Raw genomic sequence first — 20,876 nt, 5'->3', positions numbered from 1 at the left:
ATAATACAATTTTAGCTCTCCCTCAGCTGCTCAGATGCAGTGTTTCATGTTTCTTTTCCTGGGGACACGGCGCAATGCCCAAGGAGCAGAACCCATGCTACAGAACCACTGAATTATCCAGCACGGAGAGACCTTCATCAGCCAGCCCAAACACGAACCCAGCCTGTCACACCTCTACACTGTGTCCTCAGTGCCACAGCCACATCTCTGCAGTGCCTCCAGGGATGGGGACTCCACCACATCCCTGAGCATCCCGGTCCAACGCTTGGCCAATGTGTGCCCTTGAGCACACTGGCAGTTCACAGGGACACGGGGTTGGCACAGGCGTGCTGCTGGATATCCTGCCAGCTGCTGTGAGAGTGTCAAGCTGAATCCAAGCAGCTCACTGAAGCCACACTGAGAGCCGAGGTCAGAGGAAATTGTTACCTGGCCGCCGTGGAGCAGGGATGGATCAAAGCCTGGAGCCACAGCATGCGGAAGCAGCAACGCTGCCAGCCTTACAGCCAACAGAAGCGACCTCATCAGCACGTTCCAAGCAAAAAGCCACTTGATTACATTACCAGCCCATAAGAAATGAAGCTCACATACCTTTTGAGAGGAAAAAGCCGCATAAAATCTGGCTTCTTTTTGCTGTGATGCCGCCAGTGAGTATAAATCACACGTGGTTTAGTTCACCTTTCTTCTGCAGCAGTTCAGGCAGTTAGCAACGGCATGTAGGCTATCCATCACTGCATACACCAATTAGCATTTCACTGGCAGCAGGGTCTCCATGAGCTCGCCATGAGCTCCTGGCATGCAGAGGACAATATTTGGTGCTCAGACCTCAGGGAACAGAAATTCAGGTAAAAGGGAGAAAAAATATTCCAGTGGGGCTCAATAAGTAGGGCTGCACCATCAGCACAGGGTGGTGATGTTAACAGACACTGAAACGTCTCCTCTAGTTAACTAGTAATAAAAGAAGCAATTGCTTTTATTTCAAACCCTTGCAGCCCACATGCAGGAAATCCAAGCATCTCAGTGGTATACCAGGTAAATGGTGGAATACCTCTTTAAAAACAATGTTAAAAGCAAAAAAGCCACAGTCTCCAGCAAGCTGTGCAACGATTGTGTGTTATCTGCTCAGTTCCAGGTTCACCTGAGGTTTCGGCAGTAGCGTGCAGAGCTGCTGCCATGTGCAATTAACACCCGCAGTTATTTTTACAGATGGTTCCCTGATTCTGTTCCCTAACTCGTGCAAACCAAGCATAGGTGGCAACTCGTCCTACAGACCACCTCACAGTGAAGACATTCTTCTGCCTCTTTTTCTGCCACAGCCTCTGGCACATCCCCTAGGAAGGTATCAGTCTCTGAGCAGGTTGAAGCTGGGGAAGAAGCAGCTGTTTTCATGTTTACAGTCACATTTCAGCCCTCTTTGAGGCAAGAAGGGGCTCACACTCCTGCCTTGGCAGCCTTGTTCCTTGGAAGCCACAGTTCGGGGCTTCTGAATTTTAAGCTGGTTGGGAGAACAGGGATAATTAGCAACAAGGCCTATGTATTACAACGTGCAATTAAAACCCATTGGGCTGTAATTTATGTCTTACCCTTCTGTGCGTGATAATTAAACAGTGAGAGGCTACACGTAGTGGAGCAGCGAGGAGCAGCGCGCAGGTAGGGGACACCAGGACAACAAACCCAAGTGTAGGAGCCACATTCTACCCCTGCACCCCTCGATCTCAGAGCAGCGGGATGCTGCATGCCTGTTCTCTGAATCGTAAATACCAGAACATCAGTAGGAAGGAGAGCATTCAGGAATATTCCCTGTTCCTGCAGTGTCCAGCAGAAGCCTCGATGTGTTTGTAAGATCCCAGCTCTCTCCTCCAGAAGAGCTGTGGTTTCCAGCCAGCTCTGCTTATGGTCGACAGCCTCGGTTTGCCAAGGGCAGCATCCCTGCCAGTGGCTGCGGGCAGCAGGGCAAGCGCCGAGCAGTGCCCAGGGCGGGTGGCTCAGCATCTGGCTTCTGTGAAAGATGTAATTAGCAGCAATCATCACACATGAGCAGCAGCACACTCGAGATCTGGGTGAGTTTGCATGCTGGGCAAGGGGATGTCTGCCTTCAAGTGAGAGAAGCAACAGCAAAATGGAGACAAATACAAAGGAGAGCCCGAGGCTGCAGGCAGAGCTGGGGGGGTTCAATATAAGACATACACTGGGCCATTTTTTCAGAGTTTATACAACGTACCAGCAGCCTGGCAGGGAAGCAGAACTGCATTTTGCCAAATCCCCTCCTATGTACGTCCCCTGGCCGCAGCCAGGCTTTGCCTGATACCCCACAAAGGATTCCCTGAGAGCACATGTAAGTTTTAATTTTTTATGGTGTCTGACAGTTATTTTTAACTGAAGCTGTGCTGGAGCAGGAAGGGGAAGAGTTGCTGCACCCCCAGCAGACACTTGTGGTTGTGTCAGCCCCAGACTGGGCAGCAGGGCAGGATGGCTGCTGGGGCACAGCCCTGCTGTTGGCTGCTTCTGATTCACTGGAAGGAAAATACCCAGAGTGACACCTGTAATGTCAACGTTCTAAGAAACAAGAAGCAAAGAAACTCTCACGGGCTCCACTTGCCCCTGAGACATCCAAGTCATTAAAACTCATCTTTGATGCTTATGAATTACAGTGCACGTGCCATCCCTCTGGAGAAAACAGAAGTGCAGAGCGGCAGCAGTAGCAGCCTGGCTGAGCAGCGCCATGGGTGCCACACACCGGCCATTACATGTCCCTGCTCCCACATGGCCCCAGCCCAACCAGCAGCAGAAGCCCAACTGGCCCAGTTCCCCACGCAGGCACTGCCAGAGCCGAGCTGCTCCTAGGAAGGCAACCCAAAGAGATCCTGTCCTGGATGGAGGACACGACTCGGGGTGGGTCCGGCCTTCCCTCAGCTGGTTTCCAAAACCGGGCGCAAAAGCTGGCTTAATTACGTTAGCAAATGGCTCCCAGGAAATAATTGCCGCTTTTATGGAAGCGACCTCATTAGGCACTGTTAAATTGGGCAGTAACAGACATCTGGTGTCCGTGACATCACTGCACCGGTGCAGGACCCGGCCGTGTCAGTGCTGCTGCTCCCAGGGCCGCACAGGATGTCGTAGGGCCGCAGCACCCGGCCACGTGCTGCCAACAGCTGTCGGAGAGGGGAAGGGGAAAAGCAGACAAGCCCTGACGGAGCTGAAAACGCACTGAAATCGATAGCCAGGCTGTGCGGCAGGAATGAAGGTAATTCATCACCTCTTACTGCATTATTTGTCATTCCTCTCGCCTTGCTGCCGAATGAACCTCCAGCTTCAGGGCAAACCCTTCTTGTGCACCAGGGAAACTCGGTCCCGCACTGCAGGCGGCTCCCGCACGGTGCCGAGCAGCTGCTGCCGGGCTGCACAAAGAGCCGCGCTCCGGCCCCAGCGCTGCGGGAAAAGCCCCGCGTGGGGGCGGCTGCGCGTGCAGCACCGGCAGTGCGGGCGGCCGCGAGCCGCGCAGCTGGGCCAAATCGCGCGCCACGAGTGACGCTCGGCACATCGCCGAGGGCAGCCAGCGCTCCGCCTAAACCGGGTGTTTCACACTTAGAAGCACGCTTGCACGCGCATCTGCGATGGGAAAGGAGCCTTTTCTAGCAGACCAGAGGGGCACGGCGGGCGCTGCGGCCGCGCCGCAGGACAAAGGCTCCGCCCGGACGCTGCACCTCTCGCCCTTCCCGCTCCGTCCCTCCGCTGCAGCCGAGCGCCACCTAGGGGCAGCCCGCCGCTCTGCTCCCACGGCCGCCCTCCGCCGGAGGAGCACCCTCAGGTCCCCTGCCCCGCGGGCCGTGCTTCGCCGGCGGTCTGTTTATCTCCTTCGCCGAGAACACGGCCCGCCCGCAGCACTGTCGGCACCGTTTGGGTGGCAGATGAGACGTGCTCCACGCTCAGCTGTTTATGAAGCACGAAAGTGTCATTTTACAAGCATCAATATTTAGGAAAGTCAGCGGCCCGTTCCTTCCCGCCGACAGCTGGAAGCGGTTCTGCTCAGCTCCAGGTGGAGATGCCGGTGCAAAACCAAATGCTGCTGCTAAATGCAGTGCTTTGGTTGAACCTCCACGGGGCATATGTTGCTTTCCATGAGCCCACCCGCTGGCCCCAGCAGTGGCAAAGTACTTCCTTCAAAGCACTCATCCGACACAGCAGGGATAGCTGCGGGGCTGCGCTGTGCTCTGGGACCACAAAGCAGCAGGAGATGCAGCTTGCCTCCAGTTTGCATCCAAATCACAGCAACGAGGTGCCAAACACCGCAAGGCCAGACCAGCACAGAACAGGCCAGACGTGTGTCCCCATCACCATGTCCAGGCAATGGCCCCGTGCCTCCTTGGTTTGGAGGAAAACAGAGAGTGATTTTTGAAGCACTGAGATTTTCTCAGTGCAGGACACTCTGCAGCTCCAGTGCCTCGGGCAGGTGAGGACCACACTGCAGGGTAACTGAGAGGAGCAGCCCCACAGCTTTGGCCTTTGGTTGTGTCACTCCACAGTGCCCTCTGGTAATGCAGCGGCACTGGTCAACCAGGAACGGTCCCTGGGTGACTGCTGTGAACTAAGCCCCATTTGGGATTGCAGCTGTTTGTCCATCACCTCTCACCAGGAGGGAGCTTTGCTTCTAAATGACAAACAAGAGGGGAACCAGATGAGATATTTTCCAAAATGCATCCCTGCCTCAGCATTTTCCCAGAGACATCTCCTCTCCTGCACTAATGGCTGCAGGAAAAGCAACAAGAGGAACTTCAGCTCTCTAATAACATTTTTGGGCTTCAAATCCCCCATAATTAAAAAAATACAGATGATTTCAGCCCAGCTCTGTGTCTCAAAGATAAACATTGCTTTCTTTCCCCAGCGGCCCCTACACAAAGGAAAAAGAGGCAAGAGGTTGAACCGAGCTCTGAATGCTGCTGAGATGCTTTGTTTGGGGTTTATTTGCTCTGGGCTACGGCGGCCTCCTTAAAACAAAGGCCAACCCCACACACACGTATGGAGAATAAAGCGCCAGTGACATTTTTAACATTACCCACGAAAACTTCCCTGGAATCCATCCCTGGTGTCCCCAGACATATGGTTTTGTTTCTTCTTTCATTCACACACACACACCCCATCAGAAAAAGGAAAACCAGCCCCAAATGTGCATCCCCAGCAGTGCTGCTGCTCTGTGCTCAAGGGGCACCAAGCTGAGCCGTGCTGCTGCACTCAAAGCCACCAAGTCACAATGCAAGCACAATGCCCACAGCTGTGCTGGCTGTTACAGCTCCATGTCGTGTTCTTACTTAGCTGTCACCACCTCTGCTTTCAGATAATTTGCACTGGCACTAATGCAATTACATTCTAATGATTATTTGCTTCTAGACTTAGGATGCACAGTGCAAGGCTTTGCTGTGTCAGAGTCCACAAAGCAGGTTTGAGGAGAAGGAGGGAGGTCTCCCATGTGTGATTTAGAAGGATGAGCTCACCCTTCACCATGATCCTGAGCTTACTGGTAGCCAAGGCCAGGGTGTGGAACAGAGAACCAAGCTGCTCTTCTGTTCCTGCTCCTCTTCTCTTTCCTTTGTGACTTTGTTCCCCTTCACACCCCATGTTCCTTCCAAAGCACCTCTGCAGAGCCTCCCCCTGGGCAGCAGGAGTAGGATGTGGGACAAGCAGTCATCACCAGGCCCCAGCCACCCTGACCCTTCCGAGTTTTACCCCTCTGAGGCCGAATTACCCATGGTGCAGAACTGGGAGAAACAGGATCTGCTTTGAAAGAAGGGCTGGAAGTCTTAATTCCTAATTAGCCGGTTGCTGGCACTCAGCAATTACCGCCGTATGGCATAGCCCAATTATGGTACTATTAACTTTAGTTCTCTGGAAATTCAGTGATTAATAATACTAATAATTCTGCTGACCTCAAAGTAATTGCAGAACATTAAAGGAGAAAACTGTTTCTAATTAAGCAATCCTCAATCCTTCTGTTTTCTCTATTTTTTGGAAGCTCCTGGTACCTCTCGTTGGGCCGTCATTGCCCTGGGGATGGGACTGGCAGGGGACAGGGTAGGCCCAGGAAGCAGCTTTTTCCCCCAAGAGGTGACATTCCTGGAACAATCTGGCATTTAAAAACCAGCCTGTGTGAGCCATAACCACATACCCTGCATCCAGCTACTGATGGGCTCTGGCATCCTGCTGAACGTGTGCCTGTAGATCTACATGCAGGCCTTACACTTCAGAGGCTTGCACTTCTCTTGGCAAAGGATCAGTGGAGGTTTCCCCCAGAACTTTTCCTCTAACACACCAAGTGAAGATTATCTCCTTCAGTCACTTCCCTAGATCTAACCACCACCCTGAAGGAGCCTTTGCAAGGCCAGTCCTTTGCTGCCATCACATTTTACTCCTTGCAAAATTCAGAGCAGTGTTCCTAACTATATAATGTGCACCCGCTTTGTTTTTCTTGGGGAGCAGGAAGGGAAGGCAAAAAATCTGCTCCTACAGAGGTCAACCTTTTAATCTTTTTCTCCTTTTCTAAGGCCCGAACCTCGTCATGCTGAGGGAGACGCATTTACTGTGATGCACCTGGGACAGATGTACCTGGGACAGCCTCTGAAGGATGGTGATGTCCAAGAGGGCAGGTCAGCACATTCCCAAGGGAGACCAGGTGATGTGGAAACCCAAACCAATGCTGCACAGAGCCCAGTCGGCCCGAGCTCACTGCGAGCTGTTTGGCAGCAGCTTCCTCCCAGCTGGGCTGCTACCAGGGTGCTTGTTGCAAAACGTCCAAACACTCTGCTCACACCCATTTGCAGATGGGCCACAGTTGGTTTGCTAAATAAGCTGGCTATTAGCAAGCTTCTGTAGCTGCACTGGGTTTTTGTTCTGTTTTTGGATGGGTTTTTTGGGGGTCTTGTTTCAGCTCTGGCATGCCAGAGAGATTTACAGAAACAACATCAAAAGCCCAAAAGTGCAGGGGATATATGCACTAAGCTGACCAGCAGCCTCCAGATTTGTCAAGCTGCTATTTATTAAAGCACTGGCAACCAAGGGTGGCTGTAACTATGTTAAGATCAATTCCAAAAGTCAACAGCGAAAAAATGCATCCATGCATCCAGTGACCACTTTCAATAAGCTTCCTTCCCCACAACCCCTGCTCCTTCCCCCTCGCAGCGTGATGGGAGAGGAAAAATAAATTGGAGGCCAAAAAAAAAAAAAAGAAGAAAGGACCAATACCTGAACAGAAAATATGTTGGTCTACTGGAGGCCGACATGTAGAACACCCACGGCTTCAGGCTGTTAGATGTGGGCTTCTGAAAAGCACTGCAGCAGCCAAAGGAGAGACGATGGGCAGAGGCTCTGCAGCTGCAGGCTGCTGTAAGCTGTGCTGTTGGTCTGACGATTGAACGAGGGAAGTCTGCAGCTCTGTGTGCAGCTGCAGGACTGCTCAGAGAGAAATCCAACAGTGACGGTTGAAGGAAGAGACTGGAATGATCTTTATCTTTATCTTGCAAAATCTGCTATCGGGTGAAAACATGAAGACGGATGCATGCGGCAGCAAGAACTAGATGAGGTGATTATGTTCGTTTTATGATCAATAAGGTCTTCATATTTAGAAAATCAATCATAAAACAAGCTGATCAATGGAAAAAAAAAATTGAAAACACAGCATCTGTTCATTAAAAACACACAAAATACTTTTATAGCTAGCTACAAACATAATGACAGACACTTATAAAGTATCTATATATATATATATATTTAAACTTAATTTTTCTTTCTTAGAATTAGAGCTGCCATTATCTTCAAAGACTTCAGGACTGTTTCAACAGTTGAATTACAAGACAGCTCGTTCAGAATTACAAAATAAGCTGGGTTTAAATAAAGAGGGAAAATAATCCACAAAACTCACTTCAATATAAATTTATATTAAAAACATCATTCTCTCGATGCATTTTCTGAAGTTGTGAAATGTTGAACTTCTAGAATTTCGATCTGTGCTTTGTTGGTTTGGACTCAGGAGTAAAGCAGTTCACTGCTCACTTGTTTCACCCATTTCCCCCACTGAGCTGCTACTCTGTGACCGGAGACTCGAATCCCAGGGCAGAGTCATGACCAACACCCCTCTGGGGATCCGTCCTGCTCTGCAGGCAGCAGAAGCCATGCTGCAGCTCAGAGTGCAAACAGCAGCTCTGGCCCTGCTCTCTCCAGAGGCAAAGCTCAGACACCGCGCTGCTTCCACTGGTGCCCAGTTATCTAAGCATCACCACTGCTGATGCTGAGCAGAGACCATGCTGAGCAAAAGCAAGTATTCAAACACCTCAGAATTTGGAGTAACACAGGGATTCTGCTTGAGTTAGAAGGGAAGGCGGTTGTCTTTTCCTTAAACCTCAATAGTCTAGCACAGCCCTCAGAGTAGACACAAAAGTGCAAAGCAGATGGGTTTCAATGCTTCCGAAAGCCTCAAAGATGGTGTTGTTGGAAGTCAGACTCTAAAACAAACTTAAGGTAAAGTCTTTTTGAAAAGAAATGTATTTTCTTCATAAATACAGTACAATTACATTTTACAATGTCTTTTTACTTTCTAGACATAAGAATGCTAGCTTTTAAAAAACAGTTCCTATACAAATACATGGAAGAGAAGCCCACCCCACAGCCCCCACCCCAGCCTGAGCCGCGCCAGCCCCAGAGGCAGGGGATGCCCAAGCGCCCTGGAGCTTTGCTGTCCTCACTCCCCCATGTGGCCACCATTTTGTAAGCAATGGAAGAGCACATCCTTTGGCCACAGTTACCAGGATTTGCCACATGGGTACCAGCAGTGGCTCCTGTGCTCTGTCCTGACTCGCGGATGCGGTCGGCACACTCAGCACGGGATCACGGAGCAGGAGGTATCCTTGGAAATTATTCTGGCCTAAAGCCCCGCAAGTTCCCTTCTCTCAGGCAGCCTCAAAATCAAAGCAAAGCTAATGCTAGGGCCTCACATTCTTCCGATTGCCTGCAGAGGCACAGGCCACACTGCATTTCAGCTCCCTGCCAGTCTTGCTTACCTCAGCCACCCCCTGCAGCCTCCTGGGGAGCAGCTCGGATCCCCAGGGGTCCCACAGACCTCAGACAATGACAGCTGTAGACCAGGAGCTGCCAGAAAGGAGCTGCTCAGAGTTAACAAGGAGACTGGGACAGCTGGGAAGAAAAGCTTCCCAACCCCAGCCTGCCCCCTGAACATCACATCTCAAAGGAACTGCCCGAGGAAAGGACTTGTGAGTTCGGCCGTTCTGTAAGTAGGGAAAGGAAAGAGGAAAAGTAACTACACTTGATTTTCTTGTTTTGCTCTACAAAGAAGAATATGTGGCTTTTTTTTTTTCTTTTTTTTTTTTTTTCTTTTTTTTAAGAAAAGCTACAATTCTGCTTCTAATATCCGAGTTTAAGAAAAACTCTTAGTCTAGAATTTTGGTTTGCAAAGAAAGTCATTGCAATCACTGTGTTAAAAATCACGTTCTACTAGAAACAAGCTCTACTGAAGAAAAAGGATCTAGGTGTGCAGTTTGTCTCCTTAAAGCGGTTTCTGTTTAAAAACAAAATAAAAATCTGTACAGGGAGACTGAGGACTATAGTACACATCTTCCTCAAAGAAAGCAGCGCTATTACATTCACATGAGGGTGGCTCTGAGGAAGCTCGAGGGGAGGACTACATTCCTGATGGCCGTGTTTGTCACACAGGAAGATGACCTCAAACTTCCCTGTCAAACGTTTTGGGGGTTTTGTTTTTGGGAGAAATCAAAACCATAAAGTAGGGCAAAGAACTCAGCTGAAGGAATGTGAAAACGCATCATTTGCTTCCAGATTGGCTTCCTTTAGCACAGAACCACTGAGATCACTGCAGTCCTGATGGCTTGGACTGTCAAAGGCCACCTGGCTGCCCTGTCCGGAGGAGACAGCCACTGTGCAGAATCTATCCTCTTATCTCCTATTTTTTGTTTGTAAAAATAGGATGTGGTGGAGTTCACTTTGAAACCAGTGAGTGACAGAGAATAAACAAACTATTTTACCTAGCCCAGCCAAACAGCCAACACCAACTGTGGAAAAGCAGAATGACAAAACACATTGTATCAATAAATGATCAGAATGTTCCTAGACACTGTGGAATCAATGAGAATCAAGTGAGCTGGAACTGTTTGTGCAGAGCCCTGCAGGTGCAGAACTTCTTTCTTACTGCTAAGAAACACTTGTAAAAATGGAATGTCACTTTTCCTGACTTTAAAAGAATAGAAAAAACACTTTTTCCCTCCTCTCTCACAGATACCCCAGTGGCATCCCATCTCCCTTATTGCTCAGTCTAAGCCCAAACCACAAAATATAATACAGAAAATGATGCTGAAATGGTAGAAAGATGAATATAGTGGCCTAACAAGAAAAGCTTCTCCTGCATTTCCAGCAATTGCAGCGGAGGAAGAGAAATCACTCAAAACCATCAGAGTGAGCACTACTTCATATAATGGGATGAAATTAAGTCAAGAGAAATAAACATAAGGAATGAGAGCAAAGAGGCTGTGAGCAGTTTGTCTAGAAAGGGGTGGAGAATTAAATCAAACTGATTATTAGAATACCCTTAGGAAAGGTCTACTGTACGCTGCAGAGCAGTGTGGACCCATTAGGAAGAGACAGTCCAAGCCTTAAAGTGCAGCTCTGAAGCATGTCACATGGCAGAGATGGAAGGGAGACTGGGCAGCCTGCTAGAGAGACCACTGGTAATTCCAGGTCACTTAGCTTTCGCCTAAATTTTGTACATAATATGCATTTTGCCAACTGACTTCTGGGGGTTAGGCAGGCTGAGGAATACTAACAAGCAGGAGATTTGCTAGAAGCAACAGGAACTGTTTGCCTTGCTTTTCCAAGTGACTGTCACTGGGGAGGACAAACAGAAACCAACTCAGGGCTGACTGTTAGGCACTGCTACGTTACCTGTGCAGCAGGGAGAAGGCACTTCCCTTCAGCTCACACCCCTCCATGGTAACATTCACATTGCACCTGTTGAATGGTAAGGCCATTTCAACTGGACACCTTATCAGTAGTGTCAGCTAAGTAGGAATTGAGGACATTCATTAGCTGTTGGATGATTAATTGATGATTTTCCTTTTTTTCTGAAGTGAAATGATCTGAAATAAAAATCTGGCTACTCTAATGTTGTCCAGAAAGCTGAGGCTAGCCAGGTTGCAGACCTGTGACTACTGGCTAATTAAACATTTTAACATTCAAGTAAAAAAAAAAAAAAAAAAAAAATTTTTTTTAGAAATAAATATATAGAAATTTTTTTAAAAAATGCAAACAGACAATAAAAAAAATACTCAAGCATTTACGTCTATTGGTCTTAGTATTTCCTTACAGCATCTGCAATCAAAGCACTGCTGTATTCTTGCTAGTCCCCAAGGATCTGAGAACCTGACAATTAGAATGTGTAACTTCCTTCTGTAATGCCTCTTGGTCTTTATTTAAGCTGCTTTCTTCAGTTAGTTAAAGAATATATATTTTGGAAGGACAGAATTTGCCATCTGAAACTTTATACACAGCTCTTGTTTAAACCTCTACCTCAGAGGCTTTGCTATGTAAAAAAGAATCTATTCTCTCCCAGAACAAAGGAGGGCATGGGAAGTAAAGAAAAAACTGCTAAGGATGCAGTAGGTTAAGTTGTAACACTGGAAAGCAACAGGGCTTGCCACTTGCACTATTGTAAACTGGGGGAAGCTCCACTAACTTCAATGGAATTACAATGGCAGAAATCTGATCTAACAGATCAGGACTGAGTCAGCAAAATGTCCTTTTTTCATTTATGTAAAACATGAATGCAATATATTACTTACTATCCACTGTATAAATTATTGAACAAGTACTTACGTATAAGACTATGGCAACTTTTTCGATGCAAACTGAAAATGTGAAATGTTACATTAATCACTGGAGTCTTTTTTTGTTGTTGTTTGTTTTTTTTTAAAGACATAATACAATCTGGAAAAAAAAGTTACCATACTGAAAATGGAAATCTTTCCAGGCTATGAATGACAAATACCTATTCTTACCCAGAGTGAAAAGATAAACTCCTGTGATCATAGCTCATATTTATGAAAGCTCCTCAGCTTGAGAATACTTGCATCCTGGAGCCATCAAGTGATGCTTCCAAATTAGACCCTGGCTCCATCACTACAAGCCCAATCTGCCCCTCTTATTGTGTTCACATTGGACAAACAACCAACACCTATGAGAGTAGGTACTTCTGTTTAAGAGACAACTTTAAAAATACTGATATGAAATATAAGATGTAGTGCACCTAAGTTATTGATTTTTATCCAGGCATTACCAGATCCAGTATTCAACAAATAAAGGGGATACTTTCAAATAACAAGCACTGTGGATTTTTTTTTTTTTTTTTTTATAATTTAGAACAAATTATAAATTAACCTGTCCATACTTTTGAGACATAATATACAAGAGCAAACAACTGAGTGTTCTTTTATTACTCAGGTACTACAATTTTTTCCCAATAAAATTGTCTTTTAAAAAAATTCTTGCTATTGAATCCGAGTTCAGATCCGGTACGGGCTTTCAGATGAGGTATTCTACCATCTCTCCATCTGGGAGGTCCTGCCCCATGGTTTGAACAGGGGCTTTTCTTTCGAGAGTACTGGAGTGGAAGAGTGGCCCATCTACGTGATGAGGGAAAACAAGAGAGACAATCATAGCTATAACTTCAATCACAGACGAACTGTGAGCACAGGATCAGAAAAATGAGGTTAACATTGTAAGCCATCTTCTGTCATTGGCCAAAAGGCAGCTAACAACTTATTGGTTAGTTAGTAAAACCCACTATTCTAAAATACATAAGGTATTTTCTGAAATTCCCTTTCAGCATCTCTCATGGATACACAACATCATATAAAATGGGAGAAATTTCATTTAAACTAATGCAGCTAGTGTACACTTTCACCACAAACAAAACCTGTTCCCCTGCTTCTCTCAATGCAAGATGCGCAGCAAACCAGCCAAATTCACTCTTCCATAAAGAGCAACATAATTGTAATGTGTCTGCAAGTAGAAGAGGCAAGGTTGTATAATCTGCATTGATTTGGCAGAGTGGACTGGAAAATGAGCAGTTCTTGCCAGCTCAGAGCTCTGTGGGAAGCAAATTCAGCCTCTGTGATAGTCACTGTCAACGTGATCTACTTACACCACTGCTGAAGTTGGCCCTGCAATGGGACAGTGTAATAACGAGACAGCTTTATCATGGTAGTTACCCTTCCTTCTTCTGTCTCCCCCTTAACTGAGTCCCCTTTGCTCTGAAAACTCACTAAAACCTGATGGCCAGTTTCTACAGCTCATTTTCATATGCTATTTAAAGCCCACAGACCACCCTCAACTTACTTCAGAGGAGACTTGCCCATATACCTGCTCCAACTCTGAAATCACGCTGTACTTCTCTACTCAGTGTGTCCATGCTTATCGCACCACTCTGAAGGCATTATTTTTTTCTTCAGAGTGTTTGAGATTTCTCAGAACAGGGCCAATTCTTGCCTCTGAAACCCACAACAAGTAAACCCAGCTTTCCCAAAGAGAAGAAGGAACAGCAGAGCCTGCTCGATGGAGCAGAACAGTCAGTGAGCCAGTGGCACAGGACCCTCTGGGAGAGAAGCTGAGCTTCCTTACCTGTTTTGTCAGCACTATAGGGCAGGCTGGCAGTGGGGAGCCGTGCTGGTGTGGGGGCTCCAGGGGAAGGTGCAGCTTTGCTTTGCTCGTTCCCTCGGTCAGTCTGGGTGCTGCAGTCCCGGCTGCCTGTTTTAGAGTGGGCTGACAGCAACGGGGTGGAAGGAAGGACAGGAGAGGGCGTGGAGGGAATGGATTCGGAACGATACTCTGTTCCCAGCAGAACACCTGTGTGGAAAAAGAGAAGGAAATTTCACAATCCCAAAAAAATAACTGGAATCAGTTCTCCCCATCTATGTAGTACTTGCTCTAGGATCTACACTTTAGCTGCCAGCTTTAATTTACCTTTCCATAGCACCTTTCACCACTTGGTGCTGAAGTACCTGAAGAGTAGCAGTGTTCTCATGTTGCTGCATGCAAAGGTAAGCGAGCTGGCTCTACCATCTTAATTCCCTGACTCTGAGCAGTTGCTCAGTTGCGGATGGATAAATCTGCACACCCTGAAATCAGCTGCAAGAGATTTTCATTTACTTATCAGAAACTTAGGGAAGGCTTATGGGTCCAACTTCTTTCCAGAAAGAAAAACATCATCTAAGATTCCCTTTGATATGATTTCCTTTCTCCAAACAATAGTGCCGAGCCATTCCAGGCAGAAGTCATGTTAGCGCGGGCACAACTCTACAGGACAGCAATCCTGATTTGTGTCTCTGCTGGCTGAAGGAGACTTTACACCTTCAGACAGCTGTAACAGCCCAGCTGAAAGCAAGTGCCTGGGAACTCTGAAAACCAGATCTCAAATATTGCTTATATCAGGTACCAAACCAAGTGGGAATTAAGGCTAAAAAATTTTCATGACTGAGCCTGGACATCAGAAGTCACCGCTTCCCCAAAAATGATTAAAGCAAGCAGCTGCTGCAAGTGTGTTCCTTTCTGCTTGCAGGCAGTTTTCCTGCATGCTAAGCTAGTCAATCTGTCTGTCAGACATCTACCTTCTGCTGTTCCTGCCTCCCCTATAGGCAGTGACTGGTGTACCTTAATTGCCACCATTATTTAAAAATTACCTAGGCTGCCTTTCCAGCTCTTGTCCTCCCTCTTCTCTTCCAGGATGGGAGTGCTGCTCAGAGTGGATGAGTGGGACAGCAAGCCCGAGCCAGCATTTGAGATTGACATCAGTGACTTGGCAGGCCTCATGGAGGAGAGCTGGTCTGTCTTACCAGGCTCCTTCCGGGAACGCTGCTGCAGGACTTTGATCATGGCATCCTTCTCTATGATCTGAGCGTGCAGAGTCTTGATCCTTTTTGAGAAGAACAAAGGACGACAATGTGCTTGAACTTCCATCGCTTTGGACTGAGGCCTCAGCACCCCACAGCTGTGACCTGAACTCCCCTGGGCATTCAGGGAGGCATGGAGAGGACACCCTAAATACCCTCCATGGCATAGTGTATGAGGCCTCCTGCACATGTACACAGAAAACTTCACTGAGACACCCCCTCACCTCTGGCTACTGGAAACTACTCTGAACAGGCATGGGAGAAGCTCTGAAGCAAGGCTGAGAGTTATGGGTGGGGCATGAGGCTGACAGAAAGAAAAGAAAAAAAAAAAAGAATATTCACAAAGTCTGGGGAGTCTGCAGTGAAAAAAGCCTGGGGAAAAACAGTGAAACAATAAAGAAGTGGCTCAAACTTGGGGTCTGATGAAGATGCCCTGAAGAGAGAGCTAGGCACGAAATCTAAATACAGATTTTGGATTGCTGTGCAGTTACTTCCTTGGCCAAACAAATGTCTGGCATTCTACAGTGTTGTAATTGGTGAAGACATGTGAACTTCTGATTCTGAGGCATCTGCCTGAATAATTAGAATCCCTGTCCTAAAGTAGCCAAATAAGAACAAACTGCATTTTACCTTCCCTCCATGTCCAGACACCTCCTGTTGGCAAGCAGGATCTCTTCTTCCTCCTTCTGAATGCGAGCTTCCAGCGAGGTGTCATAGCTAGGGTTAGGTGAGTGGCTGATCACTGTCGTATCCCTGGGAAAGAGCAGTAGAGCAGATGAAGGGCAAGCTAATCATGCTGCTTTCCTTCTAGCAGTGCTAAATGATTGCTCAAAAGTAACAAACAAGAAGTACTGTTTCTGAGTTTAGGCTGGTTCAGTGTCTTTTGAAAATCCCACTCCCAGTCCCTAATGAAAGAAGATATGCAAATAATACTAACAGTCAACTTGCTGTCTATCTCAGGCCAGTCTATGATCTAACTGATTCACTGTGCTAACTTAAATAGAATGATGGGGCAAATCCAAGGAGAGGAATAGGAAAAGATAATATAGATTGTTAGGCACTTTTCTTCCACTGGAAAAGTACAAACTTTGCTTCAGATGCAAGGTTTTTTCCCCTTCTCTTCCAAGAAGTGGGTATCTGAGTATCAAAGGGAACTAGGCATTGAAGTTTCTTAAGTAATTCTACACAACTTGATCCAAAAAACTTAAGAGTGGGGCTGAAAACAATTTAAGATCAATTCCATGTAATGCCCAATGTTAACACTGTAATGGTTGTTCACTCGATTAACCAAAACATAATATGCCATTCTATTTGTTGCTGTACAGTCAGAATGAAGTCACTGTACTATGCTCTAAAACACTGTATGATTCCTAACGCTTAGGAGCATGTTACTGACATAGCTGTGTTAACACAGTAATAATTAAAAAATTAGCTGAAGTCACCAATAGCTGCAATTCATTGTAATAAAAAACTTGCTCTCTTAGACCCAGCAGCCCTAAGAACTGTGTGGTAAATGCACATTTAACCCTGCAGAAGTTCAGACCAGGAACAGCAACACAGCAGCGTGAAGGGCATAGGAAGGTCACTCATCAAAGAACCCTAACTTGACCTGGGTTCCTGCCTGTGCTGTAAAGCATCCTTCCTGCAACTCCATCTTCCTAAGGGATGCTATTTTCTACCACCAAAGAAAAAGGAAAGCAAATTTGTGTGCAGTGTAGATGAGGTTACCACTGAAATTAGTGAAATCCCTTACAGCCTGTTGTTGAGAAGGCTATAATAAACAGCATGTAAACTGGCAGCAGTACTGATGGAACAGTTTATTTTAAGGGAGAAGGAGCTAGAAGGAAACGGAAAAGTAGAGGTTTGCTCTTTCCTGACTGGAAAGCATTCTTTGTTCGTTTAACAAAACCTAAACAGTCCTAACACATCCCCTCTCATTCCACGATAAACAATAGACCAGACCCCTATTTATCAATGCATGCTGAAAATATAACATAGCCTCCAGGGCCAAGCAGCATCAAGAGCCTTTAGAGAATCTCTAGGGAGGCAGAAAACAGTTCACAAGAAACTCAATACCCCAAAATAATAGCCTGCTTGGGGAGCAAGGTAAGTCTTCAAATGCTAACACAGCAGATCTGCAACTTTCCCCCTGTAATTTCAGTATGATCTTATGTGCTAGGAAGCCAGCTGCGATAACATCCCTATTTGAATCTCGTTCGTGAAACAATCTAAAATAAAATCTGCTGTTAAGAGACAGAAACTAGTGATCAATGAAATTACATGTAAGCACTACCTGAAGTTAAAGAGCTGCTCTCCAATAACAGCACTTGTTTACCAGCTAGCTGAAGACTTGGGCCTATTTATAACCATAATAACTGCTTCTATACAGCTGCATTGGAATGTGAGCTTGTTACCCAATTTCAGACACCCTTCCCCCTCCCACAAGAACTACTCTCCACACACAACAGAATGTTTTGAGCAGAATTTCCTAGTAGATGTTTCTGGTTAGTAACCATGTTGAGGACAATACCACAAAGTGATTTGCAAAAACATTCTGGAGAACAAGCAAGCCATTCAGGGAAAATGATGTGAATCACCAATCTCACTCCATCCCACATGACTTCAGCAAGGACTGACTCCTGTTTGAAAAGGAAAAAAAAAAAAAAGAAAAAAACAACCCCAACAACCCTCCTCACACATCTACTTTTGAAGCAACAGCTTCTAGGAATGGCTTAGGACAACTCTAGTCTGGAGAATGGCTCTGGCATGTGGTGGAACCTTCCCTTGCAAAAACGCTTTTTACAGTTAACAGTCACACAGCTCCCAGGAAAAGCAGCCAAGCTCCATTTGTATGCAGAGGTTTGAGAAGATGTGCAGACCACAAGGAGAGGTATTGTGGGAAGGTGATGTGACAACACTGTTTTGTGGAAAATATGACATCCAACAGGAAAAAGAAAATAATCCCTGTACTGTGAATAGTTTAATTTACCTCTGAGCAGCCACAGTTGCAGCTGCATCTAAAGCAAACTGTCTCATCACACTCTCCTCCAGGTACTTCTGTTCCCACTTGGTCATGTCAGCTTCCAGAGCAAGAATCCTTTCTTCCTTCTCGCGCAGGAGTTCCATAAGCGCTGTGGCATTGTACTCAGAGACGTTGGCAGCCTGAGATGTACCCTGACGCTGATTGTGAAACGCAAAGCAAAGACAAGTTTCAGGATGCACATGTTAGACTCAGGGTTGGTTGGTCTGCTTTTCTCTGAGTGGCAGGGGCTGGTGCAAGAACCCCCCCAGAGTGAATTTGCAGTGGCTATGCCACTCGAGGCAGTCTGGCCTAATATACCTGTGGAGCAGTGCAGCCTCCCTGCGTCCAAACCTGGAAACAAAAGCAATGCAAGCCAGGCTCCTTCTGTATCCACATGTTGAAGCTCAAAAGCCATAAAATACCAAGAACTGCTCCCAAGAAAGACAGCTTAAGTCACAGCACTTGTGGTAGAGCACTTCTTTGTGCTACTCCAGAGCTGGTAACACTAACAAGTGGGTATCTGAGATGGAAAATACTCCTTAAGGCTTTTTTCCACCTGCAAAGCCACAAGAACATGTCAGGGAGCTGGATATGCTACTCAGGTCTGATGTCTCTAGCCCGTTCTCACTGCCTAAAGTAACCACACTTACATCCATTCCAGCAAAACAGTAACTAGTGTACAAGATTTATCAGTTTTAAAAAAAATCCAAATATTTTTATGGCATTTGAATACTAAATCAATATGATCTTTGTATACCTGTGGACTAAGTAGCTGGTGGTTAAAAATAATTTAGTTCTAACAGAGGATCTGGAAGACAGACAACCTTTTCTCATAAGTCAATATTAAAAAAAATGGAGATCTGCTGTGCTGAAAGTTCAAAGATAAAATGCATCTTATCTGGGATTTGTGTGATACTTGACTTGAAGACAATTGGGCAGCTCATCCGCTTTACATTCAGCTCAGAATTCTTAAACCATGACAAGAAAGTTAATTTTTTGCTTTGACTAAGGCTCAAAATCAGAAGTTGGGCGTTCAGATTACTTCCTCTTCCAAAGGTAGGCATGGAAGAAAATTTACCAAATTATGTTAACTCCCATTAAAAGCACTACAAAATATAATTATTATGTAAATATCTGCTCCTACACAGATATGGCAGTTGAGGACCAAATTTAAACTAAACATAAATTAGATTATAGGTGAACTGTCGGGTTTGCAAGTTATTCTGGAAATATGATGCAGGCCTACATTGGATGCAAGCTGAAATAAAACTAAAACCTCCCACCCAATTTACAACGCCTCTGAACAATCTACTTCTCATCCATTTTTTTTCCCCACTGAAAAAGACTCACGCTACAAGAACATATTCTACATGAAGCTCCTGTTTCCAACAACTGCATTTACAGAACTGGTTTTGTGGTTTTGGCAGTTTTGTGTACTTTTTTTTTTTTTTCCTTCATATAAAAGTTTTTTGAAGGGCCTTTCATTTCAGTCCAGTTGTTATTGACTTTTACTTAAAATTTCAAACTGTAAAGAATATTTTAAGAATAATATAAGAATTAATACAACCAGGTTGCCTAAAATTACAACACCATCTAGCTATATGGCTCTCTTATCACAGGATGCACAGACTGTTGCTCTTTTATCTGAATTTTCTGGTTAGAAAGAAATAAGTAAATCAAGTCAAAACAGAGGCCAACATATTCGTTTCCAAAAGAAAAAATTTGCTGATTTTACAAGATGAAAAAAACCACTGCCTCTCTTTTGCACATGTTGTAGTGTCAAATCCTACAAGAAGCCTAGCCAGGGCCCAGAGAAAGACAGGATACCTGCTGCATCCGGAGAGATTCCAGCTCTCGCTCCAGCCGGGTCCGCAGCCTATGCTCCAGCTGTTCCCGTTTCTCACACGCTGCCTGCAGCTGAACCAAGGCCTGTTGCATCTTCTCCACTTTCTCAACATAGACCTGCTTCTTTTTGAGCTGAAACAAAAAGAGAAAAAACATAACATGAGTTAAATAAGGGGAACTTTTGGCTCTGTATGCCTTGCAGAACACAGCACTTGCAGCCAGAAGGATCACGTTCACATTACTGCTGTCAGGGTAACCTGGACTCCAAACAAGCCTGCTGTTACAAGCCCTTCCCATCTCCACTTTCCTGCTAGGTTTATTTCTCCTTCTTGTCCTCAGTATCCCCATGGTAGTGATGGGGAAACTGAGGTATGGATCTACTGTGAAAGACTGAGAGCATTAACAGGCTGGAAAGGGCACCTGAATTGGTGACGAAGGCATTTAAGTGAGTTGGTGCATGCTATTGAGGTACCTGTAGCAAAGACAGCAAATAGAGCTGGCCTGCTGTCATGGTTTGAAGAGTTAATCACGTGACACTTATCCCTCCCCTAGGGAGAAAGGGGGAAAAGGAAGAGGGGAAAAAAACCAGCTGAGATAAGAAAAACTGATTTACTAAAAGGAATGCAAGATAATACAGAACAATTAAGTGTAATAAATCAAAACGAACCAAAAATAAAAGCAGAGGAGAGAGAATCAGTCTGAGTCTTTATCAGCAGCCCCCCACAGCTCGCATCCCAGAAAAGACGAGAAAGCTTTTCCCCCATCACCCAGGATTGGAAATCATGTGGAGGCTCCTGGGAAATGCAGCACATCCCAGTGCATCTTCCTCTTGGAGAGTCAGAACTCATGAGAAACCAGGAAACACAGCTCCAAAGTGCACTGTGCCTCTGCACACAACAGCCTGCCGTGGGATGTCATGATCTGGAATACCAGGACACCTACAAGTTGGGAACAGCTTTTTCAGTGTAACATTGAAAGCTATTGGTGGTATCCTATTCCAGCTGTTCAACACTAGAATAATGAACAAGATGAAAGCACGCATAGAGGTTTTGCTG

At 45.9% G+C, this 20,876-nt stretch overlaps 1 protein-coding gene across 1 annotated transcript in view; it reads right to left on the bottom strand.

The window, feature by feature from the left end:
• Positions 1–12,479: 12,479 nt before the first annotated feature.
• AMOT (angiomotin) overlaps positions 12,480–20,876 on the bottom strand; it is a 47,032-nt gene continuing 38,635 nt past the window's right edge. The window contains 6 exon segments of the mRNA XM_042824881.1: positions 12,480–12,689; positions 13,687–13,911; positions 14,745–14,977; positions 15,585–15,707; positions 17,944–18,134; positions 19,804–19,953. Of these exon segments, the coding sequence (XP_042680815.1) occupies positions 12,589–12,689; positions 13,687–13,911; positions 14,745–14,977; positions 15,585–15,707; positions 17,944–18,134; positions 19,804–19,953 (1,023 nt within the window). The 3' untranslated portion in view covers positions 12,480–12,588.

This window comes from Centrocercus urophasianus, unplaced genomic scaffold (assembly GCF_019232065.1).
Source record: "Centrocercus urophasianus isolate 14NV4802_14NV808 unplaced genomic scaffold, USGS_Curo_1.0 seq_24, whole genome shotgun sequence".
NCBI classification, from domain to species: Eukaryota; Metazoa; Chordata; class Aves; order Galliformes; family Phasianidae; genus Centrocercus; species Centrocercus urophasianus.
The sequence above is the reverse complement of the archived record's forward strand: the minus strand, read 5'-3'. Positions and strand labels throughout refer to the sequence as shown.